This window comes from Ictalurus punctatus, chromosome 5, assembly GCF_001660625.3.
Source record: "Ictalurus punctatus breed USDA103 chromosome 5, Coco_2.0, whole genome shotgun sequence".
Lineage (NCBI taxonomy): Eukaryota > Metazoa > Chordata > Actinopteri > Siluriformes > Ictaluridae > Ictalurus > Ictalurus punctatus.
The window spans coordinates 20,207,273-20,221,157 of NC_030420.2; the positions used below are offsets into that span (position 1 = coordinate 20,207,273).

A 13,885-nucleotide genomic window follows, 5' to 3' on the forward strand; every position below is an offset into this window, starting at 1 on the left:
GTAGGATTCAAAAGTCTGTCAATTGCAGTCATTAACTAGCTTAAATTCAGTTTTGGTTGCCTAGAGTCAGCATGAAATCATGCATGCTGGTGTTTTTCTAGCATAATATCTTGTAAGGAGACTAGATTTTTTTTACACGGTATGGTGAAGGGTTTGACGACAGATGACCAGCACATTCATATGTGGTTCTTCCCCAAACTGTTGCCACAAAGTTGTAAGCACACAATTGTATAGGATGTCTTTGTATGATGTAGCATTACAATTTCCCTTCACTGGAACTAAGGGGCCCAAACCTGTTCCAGCATGACAGTGCCCCTGTGCACAAAGCAAGGCCCATGAAGACATGCTTGCCAAGGTTGGAATGGAGCCCCACTCAAGTGGCCTGACCTAAATGCTGACTGCTAAATGTTTAACTAAATGCTGACTGCTCTCCAGGCCTCCTGACCTGACATCAGTGCCTGACCTCACTAATGCTCTTGTGGCTGAATGAGCACCAATCCCCATATCCACACTCCAAAATCTAGTAGAAAATCTTCCCAGAAGAGTGGAGTTTATTGTAACAGCAAAATGGGGACTAAATCTAGAATGAAAGTGCATGTAGGTGTGATGGTCAGGTGTCCACAAACTTTTGGCCATACAGTGTATCATTAAATACAAAGTTCTTAAAATAGAGCCATGCTGATGAAAAAACTCTTAAAGTAGAGCCCTGCAGACAAACAGAATGCAATGGTTTTTGAGACAAAGACATAAATACAGACTCTCAAAAGAAAAGAAGTAAATACTTTTTTGTCAGGGACTTGCCATGATGAAGATTTGGTCTTAAAATAGATCAAACAGGTGTGATAAAATTGATGTTCTCATAAGTGCATGCTCGTAATAGTACCATTTTGAAATTCCTGCAAGGTCTACCGAAAATAAATTCCAATCGAAAAAAATGCTATAAAGCAGCAGCTGGAAGACTGGTTTTAATATCTCAAAGATAAAGGTTTTATTGGAACTTGCTAAATGCACTAAAATTCCTTTTGACTTTTTGATTTTTGTTAAAGTTTTTAAAAAAATAATGGCAAAACCAAATACATCATATTTCTTTTTGGTAGCTCAGGCATAGCAATTAAGATGTAATCGTAGCACTCTAAATGCACTTGAACACTCTCAACGGTCATTCTGTCTTGCTTTATTGCCCACTTAAAAAATCAAATGCATGTCAATTAGTGTAAATTGAAGCAACTTAAGAGGTACAAGGGAGTTCAGCTTTTGAAAGCCCACATCACCTGAACAGCTTCTGGGTGAAGGACTGATTTAGCCTTAATTGCTTCATGTCATATTTTCAGACATCAAATTATACATATTTTAGTGAACACCACCCCCATTCCTGTTATCTGGTTATGTGTGAACCTGCTTGAATCCATGAAGTCCCTATAAGACACAAATCAAAATAATTGTTATATCTAAAAGACAAAAAAAACAAAAAGAATATACAGTAGCTACTGCTATAGATTGCCTTTTGAGCACTCAGCAGAGCTTTGACCCTGCATTGAGCCACTGGTTACCTCAAGTCTTTGTAACAGCTTTCATCTGGCAATGGGAGAGGCAGGTCACATATTGCCCCATAGCACGGCAGAAAAAAAAAATTGTTATGATCCTGGCCACTGATGCCTTGCCTTCACAGACAAGGAATAATGTTGATCAAGAATTTTCAGGTGCATATTCTTTGGAGCAGGCTTTTATTTTGCAACCGCAGAAATGAATGCAAAGTCAAGCAAACTTTGCAATATTCTGAGGAGCTTGCAATTTTGAAAAATTCCGGAAGATTTTCCTCAGATTTGAGCCAAGACACGTCATGTGACGTCATTACAACGCACATTCATCATAAGCCCTCTTCGATTCACATTCATCAAACATGAGTACAGCTGAAAGTTCTCATTTTCCAACAAACATCACCGCAAAAGACCATGCAAAATAATTTTGTGCAATTGCAATTTTGCCAATTCAAGTAATTTTCTGCAAAAAAGCACAAAAAAACTTTCCAAGTTGCAGCATAAATTTTTGAAAAAAGCCACAGCAGAATCAAGCATTTTTGGTCACAACAATCACCAAAAAAAACCTCTGTGAAATCCTGTACAGACTGACATAACAGTTAAATTACCTCTACAGTGTATTACACTGCCATGATATCTAGTAATGTTGACTCTGGATTATATTATATTACCAGACCTGCCAACCATTACACATTTTCTCTATGAGCTCTGATGTAGTATGCATTATTACTCAAAAATATCACTCTCCAAAAAGCAGTAGATTAGCCATTCAACATATAAATCTTGAATGATTCGTGCAGGTGTTTTGAACTCTCTGATATTAACTGACACCACCTTCTAGTCCCCCTCCAAATGTTGGCCATGTGGACATTAAACAACCGATTTGTAAAAGGATTATATTTAAAATGTTTTTACTGTTTACTGTGTATTACTGTGGAATCAAATGATACTACTGCTATCAAGATAATGAAATAGTTTATCTCAATGTTTTAATGGTAAATCACAAGCAGGGAAAAATCTATTTTACAGAAGCCTACTTTGGAGTCTCTCCATGTATACATTCATCAGACGTATACTTAAAACATGAATTTCACTATACAGTTTAATACATTGCTATATAACTTCGTCCTATGTAAAATAAATATCTTACACCATGCTGGACAGTTGGTGAACAAAACTTTAGACTCACATGAGTTTAACATCATTCTGAAAGTATTCATATTTAGCTCACTTCCTTAAGTTTACAGCTCATTTACAGGCTGTTGTCTAATTTGAATGTTTAAAGCAAATAGATGTACATTTATATTTCTGATATATGATGTTAAACTCATGTGAGTCCAAAGTCCAAAAAAAAAACAATTTAAGTTGATATTTCTGATATATGATGTTAAACGCATGTGCATCTAAAGTCCAAAAAAAAAAAATAACAACTGTGCATGCTCTAATTATTTCTCTGGCTATGCATACCTATACTGTGAGTAAGCATAAGCACACAGAATATGCCGAGTAATTAATGATAGTGATTTATTTGATTAGCAGCATAAGATGAAATGCAAAGTTGATTTCTTGTGAGGATTTCTAAAGTGGCTTCCAGAAGACTGGCCGTCACACTTGAACCTCCTCCCAAGTCCTGTGGTGCAATCACGCTGAGGCCGGTCTTCAGAGCACTCTTCCAGAAGGTTCCATCAGACTTGACGCTTGGCAGAGCTTGCACACACAGGCACACATCGATGAGCACACTACTCACAGTCCAGTGATCAATCAGTTTAATGTTTGGAGTAAACTGATTGATAGAAAACAAAAGATAAATACTAAGATGTCCACTTATACCACATTACCATGTTGTTGCAGTTACCACCATAGTATGGATATCTGTAATCTGTCACATGCTGGCCTAAATTTAAAGCATTGTTGTTTAAACTCACTATTTTCCATTGTCTGTATTTTTTTTCCATTCAACAACATAGTTTCCAAACAATGTGTCCTTGATTCTTAACACATTTCTAACCTTTCCTAACTGCCCTCCATGTAATATCTCTTTGCTAACATCAAGTGCATTGAAACACCAATATAGTAGAATAAGAGGTTTGTGCTTGTGTCTCTGTCTCTTTACACTCACTGTCACATTCTGCATAAGTCATGGTGTAAGCTTGAGCCTGTTTCCACTCTCTGCTTCTCTGTGATCTCCGAGTCAGACCTCTTACTGCAGTGTCAAGAATTGGTCTGAGATGACAAGTCATCAAAACAAGTCTTTTTTTCCCTTCTAAATGTGCCATGTTTTCTTAACACATGCCAATAGTGAAGAGACAGACAGCCACTCGGGTCAGGAGAAACAAAGAATGCACAGTGTGATGAGCAAGCCATGCTGGCCAATTTGTGTCCTTGACCAGAAAAGAAGTGACTTCAGATGTCTGTTATGTCATTGCTGTTGTGATTATGTGGAGTCCAGCATGTCCTCTTTAAACAACTTTGTTCCATATTAAAAATATATATATATATATATATATATAAAAAAAACTCAATTGGCGTTGCTGAGCCCCACACAATCTTCTGTGTTGATCATGACTCTGACCTAAGGAACTGTCTGATTTTCTGCCAAAAGCAGCAAAAAACAAGTCATAAAAGTTTTACTGTCTTCATTTGAGATGACAGCATTCCATTTATTTGTTTTTTTATTTATTTTTGTTTTGTTTTGTAGATAAGTACTCTGTGTTGAGGGGGTTAAAGCGGGCGAGGGAGAGAAATGCAATATGCCATTTTTACCATCTCACCTTTCCAGGTATCTGGCTCCTTGGAAATAGAAAAGAACCAAAACAAAGTCTATATTCTGACTGTTTTGTTTGTTGTCTTTTTCTACTCATCTCCCAACTCTCTTAAACGAACCTCTCCCTCGTCCCATTTGCCTGATCCATCCATCTGTCCATCCTTATCGTCCTTCTGTTGGCTCATGGCCCGCTGGCCTAAACAGACACGAGTTGACGGGCCGTCTGCCAGGCCAGACGAGCCTTGTCATGAACCTCGGAGTGACATCACACTCACGCTTAGGCCCACATCAAATCACCTGTCGCCTGCATGCTGTGCCCAGCCTCTGGACTCCAGCCTGCGCCACACATTTGCTATTCCGTCACGAACTGTCTTCTGCCAACACTGAGCCGCCCTCTCTCTCCCAATGAACCAAGCTTCAAGCCCACATAGGTAGTGGAATAAGTGGAATAAACCCCTACCATTCCACAAAGTGCACAATTTGCCTTAAGAATTGGCTATGGCATAGGTACAGTAAAGCACAAATAAATACATTTATGTTGAGAGAGGATTTCCAGAGGTTTGATTATGCAGGGTGATATGCAGCATTTTAGACAAGCCATTACTGTATAGATGTTCTAAATCCTTCAACAATTAAATTATATACGGTGACTAATGTGCAGTGATATTTGTAATTTGACATCTATAGATGGGAACATTATTATAGTAGAATCTGTTGTAAAGAAGTACCTGCAGGGGAAGTGAAAAACAGGCTTGAATGGAAATCTATTGGAGGTCAGTAATTCAGAAATAATATATAGTAACTTTAATTTTCATTTAGACTGGTGCTAGAAAGAAAATAGAAAAGCCTGGTGCTGGAACTAATGTGAGTGTTACTTTTAACTAGCTGACAGTTCATAAATTGGAGCACACCAGAGCTATTACATCACTGAAATAAAAATTGCAAAAAATAAAATAAAAAACTGCAGCTTAGATTCATAAGGCTCATCAATGTCATTCAACCTGAAAAACATTAATGATTTTTTTTCTTGGAAGCAGTTTAAATGATGTTCTTAAAATGGACAGTATAATCTATTTTCCATGGTTTTCACATTAAAAAATATTATCATTTGTATAGCCAAAGCTTGTTGCAACCACATAGACAAAGACTCTGTATGCTAGCAAAGATGCCTCATCCCTTAACAAACTCCTCTACAGACAAATGTACACATGCACTTGCAGAGAAACAAACAACATGCACACAAACTATATATGGATCCCCACACTTCCTCTTATTTGCTTTAATCAGCTCTTTCACTCTATTATATGCCCCTTTCCTTCACAACCTCTCCACTGCTGATCTATATGGTCAAGTACCCATGAGCACCCTCTACATGTGTCCCTACAACTCTCTGAGAGATTAAGCTTCCCTTCAGGCTTCTGCTGCCAGCTGGGCTGCTGTTTTGTCCAAAAGGCTCACTGCAGACACTATGACTTCTCATGTGTGTGAATGTAGAGCATGACCTTACCTTCATCACTATACATCACCAATATATATATATATATATATATATATATATATATATATATATATATAATTCTGAGGTGATTAAGGTAGTGGTTGGTAAATATCAAATAAAACAAAAACTGACTAGTTAATTATTTGGGGAATATTAATAAGCAACTTTAATGACTTTATTGGCATTAATATTAAAGATAGGGCCTCCTTACCATCTGGTAGCTCTACCATCAGCTCAGAGATTAAAAACTCTGGTCGAACATGCCCCAATCACGGTGAACAAGAGAAAAGGCAAATGATACAAATCACCAACATACAACCAATCAGGACAAGAAGGGTCCGTGTTTGTTTGGCAGTCATATTTTCCTTATCAAATTGCTTATCAAATTGGAACGTTTCCAAGGGTGTACATTTGTGTTTTAAGGGTGTGGTTATGGATGGAACCCTGCAAGCAGGATCACTGGCATTAATATTTAATATCTCTTTCTGTTAAAACTGAAAGAGTCTGTCAAACTGATGTGCGAGATGTAATCATCTGGACACACAACTCAATTTTTAGCCATTTGAACACTATAAAAGATTATAAAAGATGTTGATGACATAATAATTGCATAGTATTGTAGTATTTTAAAACTACAGTTTTAGTCTCCAGTTGTCCAATTAAGAATAGCATTACTGTTATACAATGCTTGATCCCATAGCAAAAAAATATCCATTTGCCTTTGTTACTATAGTTCATTTGTCCTTTTTGTGCCTTTTCTTCCCTATGCCTGTTCACTTTTGTTGCTCTCATTGCATTACAAAACTTGCACTACATTTCACAACCCTGTCTTTCCAATCCTGTTTCCATTTAAATCTCTATAATCACATATACATGTGATTTATTTTTGCCTTATTCATTACTCATCTCTACAACACTCACTGCTTTGTTTCACACTAACACATTCGTCTATACTTCTACTCCTCCGACCGTACACCCACTTTCCTCACTTTTATACCCCTTACTTCTTCTGTCCTCTGCTCCTGCTGCTCCTCACCCTCCTCCTTCTTTCTTTCTCTCTGTCTCTCTCTCTCTCTCTTTCCCCCCACCTTTTCCCCACTCCACCTCTCCTACCTTTCTCAACCCCTCGTCTCAGGATGACAAGGAGATCGACCTGGAGCACCTCCACCGGCGTGTGAACAGCCTGTGCACGGATGACGAGAGCCCGCACAAGCAGTTCTCCACCTCTTCAATGGATCTGACGCCACTGGACATGGACTCACTGCCAGCGGCACGCCAGGCCCTGGAGCAGATCAGTGATTTCCGTAACACACACATCACCACCACCACCTTCATCCCTGAACAGATCCAGACACTGAGCCGCAGCCTTTCTGCCAAGGCGGCATCCGGCTTCGCTTTCGGCGCCATGCCCGACCAGCGGACTGGCGCCGGGCCCTTCAGGCAGCGCGCGCCCAATGGAGGCTTCTTTCGCAGCCCCATCAAGACCATGTCCAGCATCCCTTACCAGCCCACACCAGCCCCATGCTTTAGCTACGGCAACGATCCAGACCGGGGCACCTCCATATGAGGAGGCACTCACAAAACAAGATACAAATGTAAATACCCGTCTTCTTTTTTTTTTTTTGTCGTTTTTTGCTTTTGAAAGCTTTGCTTTTAAGTTTTGCTGTTGGGGGTGCTCGTCCTGCCTGAACTCACCTACCTGTTGAGGATGATGATAAATTTCATTATTGTCGTCGTGATTGTTGGGAGATCTCTTGTGTAAACATGACTTTGCCTTCATTTTTCACATGTAATTTTGGGGGAGTTTTAAAAGACTGTATGAATATAAAAATCATGGGATGTTTACATTTCCTTTGTTTTCTTTTGGTTTCCGGACAAAAAGGGAAAAAAAAACCCTGCACTTTGCAGACTGACCTACAGACCTGCAATAACTTGAGGCTTATTTGAGAAATCTTGCTTCTCAGTTTATGCTGGTCAATGCTCTGTACCGAGTTAGGCCATATGGTGTGGTGAGTTGGGTGTCAATAGCTAGAGAATAAAGTCCTTCTGCTGCTCTACACTGCACCTGAGCTCCAGACATATAGACTGATCTTTTGAAATCTTAACGTCTGGCTATACCGTCTCTCTGAGACTTTTTCCACTTACACACTGGACAATGTATAAGAGAAAGATGTAATGAAAAAATATACATAAACCAAGTTAAAGCATAGAAAGGACACATGCAAATGAGGCCTCTAAATATGTGTTGTTGTTGGGGTTTTTTTGTTTGTTTGTTTTTGTTTTCTGCTTTGTTTGAAATAGAACAAATTATTTTGTGTGGAATGTGTTTGATGAGAAAGTTAAACATGGAAAAAAGATTACTGCAGGTTATATTTTGTTTATTTTCTTTTTTATATATATACATTTTGAGATCGCTTCAGTGCCATCATCTTACTGTTAGGTGTTATAGGTCTGAAGTCAAGAAGAAAACCTTCAAATTGATTCCTGAGTCTTAGACCAGGGGCTGTTTTTAATTCTTCATGTGTCCTCAAACTGGCACCAGGCCATCTGAAGGTACAAACAAGACAGCCCATTTTTGGGAATTATTTGAAATAACTTTCTATTTCCTTTCATAAACAGTAAGGGGTAATATTTATCTAACTTTTTTAAAAGTGCTAATTGTTCAAACAAGTCCATCAGTGTGTGATGACAGGTTAAAAAAGACACATTTTGAGAAGTTTAAAAATACAAAAAAAAAAAAACCCATGAAATACATTCAAACACTTTTCACTAACATTGTATTAATATGACTAATGTTAGTTGTTTAGAATGAGCTTTCAGTTTGTTATCCTCAGACTAATTCGCAAATGTTGTGTGTAGAGAAAAGCAACAGTGTTTTGATGACAGCATTCTAGGTGTACTTTTCTTAAGCTATGAATGACAATAGGAAAAAGTTTTTATTTAGTATTGAATTAAAGATTTTTATTTAGTATAAAATGAAGACATTAAAATGTATATTTTACATGGAGATACTTTTTGTTGAATTTAAGAAGATATAGAGTTTAACATTAAAGCCTTGCATTGCATTAGCCACCATTACACTAACTCAATTACCCAGAATCCCTCTGATAAGACAGTCTTTAAGGTTTCAATTTTAGTCATATTTTAACTTAATTTTTTTTTTTTTGAGTTATGGATTCATGAGTAAGTCCTTTTTCAAAAGAAAAAAAAACATGTAAGACTTGCTAAGCCTGTAACATTTTTAATTTCTTACATAGTATGTACAGGAGTTCCTTGATCATTTTCAACGATTATAATGTACAGTATTTAATATAGGCCTATTTTGTTGTATGTGTTGCATATTATTCTAATGGAACAAACTGAGGCCTCTGCTACAAGTGGCAAAGCTTTCTGTGTATAATTTGTCTAATAAACATGTTTTCTACAGTGGGTTTAATTGTGTTTGCTGTATCAGAGGACTCGCTTTTGCCACTGTATTTATTGCAATGACCAGTTGGTTCATGGTGGCTGTTTCATAGATATTTGATTAATGCAGAAGATCATATTTTCGATTTCAGTTGCAATGGTTTCTACACCACACCCCAGGTAGTGTGGTCGAAGGGCCAGGCTGGTTTTGGATGATCACTGAGCGTGTTCACCAGGCGTCATGCCCTCTGGCACACAATGAATAGCACAGCAGCCCATCGTATCATGCTTGAGTGACTTGAGAAGAGCCATGGCTACTAAGTGCATGTACAACCCCTCCAGTCTCACCCCTCGCAACACTTCAAAAGGCCAAGTTCTCGGCTCATCATTGTTGATCATATGAATATATGAGCTGTACATTAAAAATACCGTAATTTACAGTCATATTGCTCACAGCTGAAGGATTTTTGTGATCCTACATTTATGATCATTGTTACTGGGTTGACTGTATATGTTTGAAGTGTTCATTTCTAGTTCTGTTTTGACATTGATTGATTAATACAGACATGACCAAATATTAATGTAAAGTGTTTTTCTCATAAGCTTTCCAGCTTGAGTGCATTGAGTAACAATGTAGGCTATACATTTAATTACTTTGGTTATATTAGTTAATCTATCAGGTAACCCAGTAACACTATTATCAACTAATTGTCAGTCAAATGTCACTGAGCTGTCACAGTCAGTTGATAGTATGTTAAATGTGTACTGATAGTTGATTGGTGGTACAAAGTGATACTACATGCATAAATATAAATCAACAGTGTTTAGCTACAGTTTCTCAAAAGCCTTAGTTAAGAGAAATTTAATGAATGAGTTGACTTCACTCAAACCACCATGAGTTGACTCCACTCAAAAAGTCTGGCAAAAAGCGGAGAGTCAATTCACAGCATGGAGGTCAATTCTATTGATGGATAACATGCATATACAGTAGAAATAAACATGAATATATACTATTCTGCCATAATATTAAAACCACCTGCTTAATTTTTGTGTAGGTCCCCCTTTTGGTGGAAAAATGGCTCTGATACACTGAGGCATGGACTGTCCAAGACCTCTGAAGGTGTGCTGTGGTATCTGGCACCAAGAGCTTAGCAGCAGATCCTTTAAGTCCTGTAAGTTGCAAGGTGGCGGCTTCATTGATCAGACTTGTTTGTCCAGCACATCCCACAGATGCTTGCTTGGATTGAGATCTGGGGAATTTGGAGGCCAAGTCAACACCTTGAACTGTTTGTCATGTTCCTCAAACCATTCCTGAACAATTTTTCCAGTGTGTCAAGGCACATTATCCAGCTGAAAGATATCACTGCCATTAGGGAATACTGTTGCCATGAAGGGGTGTACTTGGTCTGTGACAATGTTTAGGTTGGTGATACGTGTCAAAGTAACATCCACATAAATGCTAGGACCCAAGCTTTCCCAGCCGAACATTGCCCAGAGCATCACACTTCCTCCACCAGTTTGCCTTCTTCCCATAGTGCATCCTGGTGCCATCCACATGATGTAAACATTATTTATCAGACCAGGCCACCTTCTTCCATTGCACCTTGCTTTTGGTGATGGACAGGCATCAGCATGGGCCAATCTGTGGCTATGCAGCCTCATACACAGCAAGCTGTGATGCACTGTGTGTTCTGACACCTTTCTATCATATCTATACAGTAGCTCTTCTGTCAGATCAGACCAGACAGGCTAGCCTTTGCTCCTCACAGACATCAGTGAGCCTTAAGCACCCATGACCCTGTTACTGGTTCACCGGTTGTCCTTCCTTGGATCACATTTGGTAGGTATTAACCACTGCATACCTGGAACACCACAAGACCTGTTGTTATGGAGATGCTATGACCTAGTCATCTAGCAATCACAATTTGGTTCTTGTCAAAGTTTGGACCATGGATGCGCCAACACATCAACTTTGAGTACTGACTGTTCACCTGCTGCCTAATATATCCCACCCATTGACAGGTGCCATTGTGATAGGTGCCTTGATAGGTGATAATCAATGTTATTCACTTCACCTGTCAGTGATTCTAATGTTGTGGTTGATCAGTGTAACCAGAAATTTGAAGAATTTGCCTTTTAGATGCACACTTATTTTTGTTAGTCTTGGTACATCTGGATATTTTCTTGCTTTACCTTATTCTTAAGAAATATTCTTTATTCTTAAATGTGGCACTTTGCAATAGTGTTTAGACTGTTTAATAAAAAACACACATGAAAAAATTATTATTAAACGTAAGAACCAGTCATTTCATGAGAGCTTCTTTTATAACTCTGTTACACTCCCACTCTAGCCTGGTATTGAGCCTCTATCTCCTGATCAGGTAATGCAATGTTCTGCCCTTCCATTTCTGACTCCTCATCCCCCTGTCCTTCCACATGTCTCATTCTTTACTCTCTTACAGGGTTTTTATTAGATCACACCACAGCATTAGGAAGAACATCTTCACTTGGTGGACATCACAGTCTTTGTTGCTGATGTGTAATCATCATCCTCTGTATCTCTCTTTGTTTTTAAACATGTGGTTGATCATTATAATTCATAGTGTCATAAAGCCACAGTGTATCTGGCTGGTCTACAGACTGGCCTAATAATTAAAATTTATCATTTTTGTTAGGTGAAGAGTGAATATGCATAACAGTGATCAAGCCACAAAATTAGTACTAAACAACAGCAACAACAACAACAACAATAATAATATTAATAATAATAATAATAATAATAATAATAATAATAATAATACACATCTTATTCAAACAAGGAATTACCTAATAAGGAATTGACTGGGTTACTCATTTTAAAAATGGCTTTACTTACTATTTTACCTAAGAAATTTTGGGGAATACTTATTCGCTAAACAGCATTATTAGTTAGTGAATAATTATAAAGATTATAAAATGCACTTCAGAATAATTCACTGGTACATACACACACAAAAAAATAAAAATTTAAGGCACATAATGACTTGCTTACTTAGTTAATATGAAATAGATATAGATGTATGACAGATAGATGTTATGCTGAGAATCAGTTGGTAGGCTTTTTCATGACAGTCAGCTAACAAATGGACATGTCCTGGCTTGTCTCACTAGTACCCCAATAGTATCTGGCTTCGCAGTGGAAGTCATAACAATGATTGGGATTATGGGTAATTTGCCTTGCCAAACCGAACCATGCTGCATGGTCCAGTGGGAATGCCCCATAAGTAGTCTACTGCAGGCGCACAGTGGTTAGCACGTTCACCTCACACCTCCAGGGTGGGGGTTCGATTCCGACCATGACCATGTGTGCGGAGTTTGCACGTTCTCCCCATGCTACAGGGGTTTCCATCACTCAGTCCAAAGACATGCATGGCAGGCTGAGTGTATGTTGTGTATGAATGGGTGTGTGAATGTGTGTATGTGTTTGTGTGCCCTGCGATGGATTGACACCCTGTCCAGGGTGTACCCCGCCTTGTGCCCGATGCTCCCTGGGATAGGCTCCAGGTTTCCCCATGACCCTGAAAAGGATTAAGCGGTATAGAAGATGGATGAATGGAATCCCCAATACTAACAGTCAGATGCATATTAACAGTATAGGCAAAGGAGTAAATTGCCAATAGACCCCCCACCCCCCACCCCCACCCCCCAAAAAAAATTTATTTAATTAAATTAAAAACATCCAGAATGCAGTAAGAAATAGAACATTTAAAAGAACTTCATATATTTTTGTAGGGCTCCCACAGTCTCTAGAATCACCACAGTTAAAAGGGCCTTTATAATAATTACAGTTTTCTCCTTTAAACTTTTACTCTTCAAATATTAGACATTGAAAATTACTTGCCATGGCTTAAGTAGGCTAGCTGTTTCCTGTAGTCCCTGGCCCTTTACTGCTACAGTGAGGGAAAAAAGTATTTGATCCCCTGCTGATTTTGTACGTTTGCCCACTGACAAAGAAATGATCAGTCTATAATTTTAATGGTAGTTGTATTTGAACAGTGAGAGACAGAATAACAACAAAAAAATCCAGAAAAACACGTCAAAAATTTTATAAATTAATTTGCATTTTAATGATGGAAAAAAGTATTTGACCCCCTCTCAATCAGAAAGATTTCTGGCTCCCAGGTGTCTTTTATACAGGTAACGAGCTGAGATTAGGAGCACACTCTTAAAGGGAGTGCTCCTAATATCAGTTTGTTACCTGTATAAAAAACCCCTGTCCACAGAAACAATCAATCAATCAGATTCCAAACTCTCCACCATGGCCAAGACCAAAGAGCTCTCCAAGGATGTCAGGACAAGATTGTAGACCTACACAAGTCTGGAATGGGCTACAAGACCATTGCCAAGCAGCTTGGTGAGAAGGTGACAACAGTTGGTGCGATTATTCGCAAATGGAAGAAGCACAAAAGAACTGTCAATCTCCCTCGGCCTGGGGCTCCATGCAAGATCTCACCTCGTGGAGTTGCATTGATCATGAGAACAGTGAGGAATCAGCCCAGAACTACACGGGAGGATCTTGTCAATGATCTCAAGGCAGCTGGGACCATAGTCACCAAGAAAACAATTGGTAACACACTACGCCATGAAGGACTGAAATCCTGCAGCGCGCGCAAGGTCCGCTGCTCAAGAAAGCACATATAC

At 38.6% G+C, this 13,885-nt stretch overlaps 1 protein-coding gene across 1 annotated transcript in view; it reads left to right on the top strand.

Moving 5' to 3' along the window:
* grid2 (glutamate receptor, ionotropic, delta 2) overlaps positions 1 to 9,236 on the top strand; it is a 522,151-nt gene extending 512,915 nt beyond the window's left edge. The window contains exon 16 of the mRNA XM_017468976.3: positions 6,936 to 9,236. Coding sequence (XP_017324465.1) covers positions 6,936 to 7,367 — 432 coding nt within the window. The 3' untranslated portion in view covers positions 7,368 to 9,236. The remainder of the gene's footprint in view (positions 1 to 6,935) is intronic.
* The last annotated feature ends 4,649 nt before the right edge of the window (positions 9,237 to 13,885 follow it).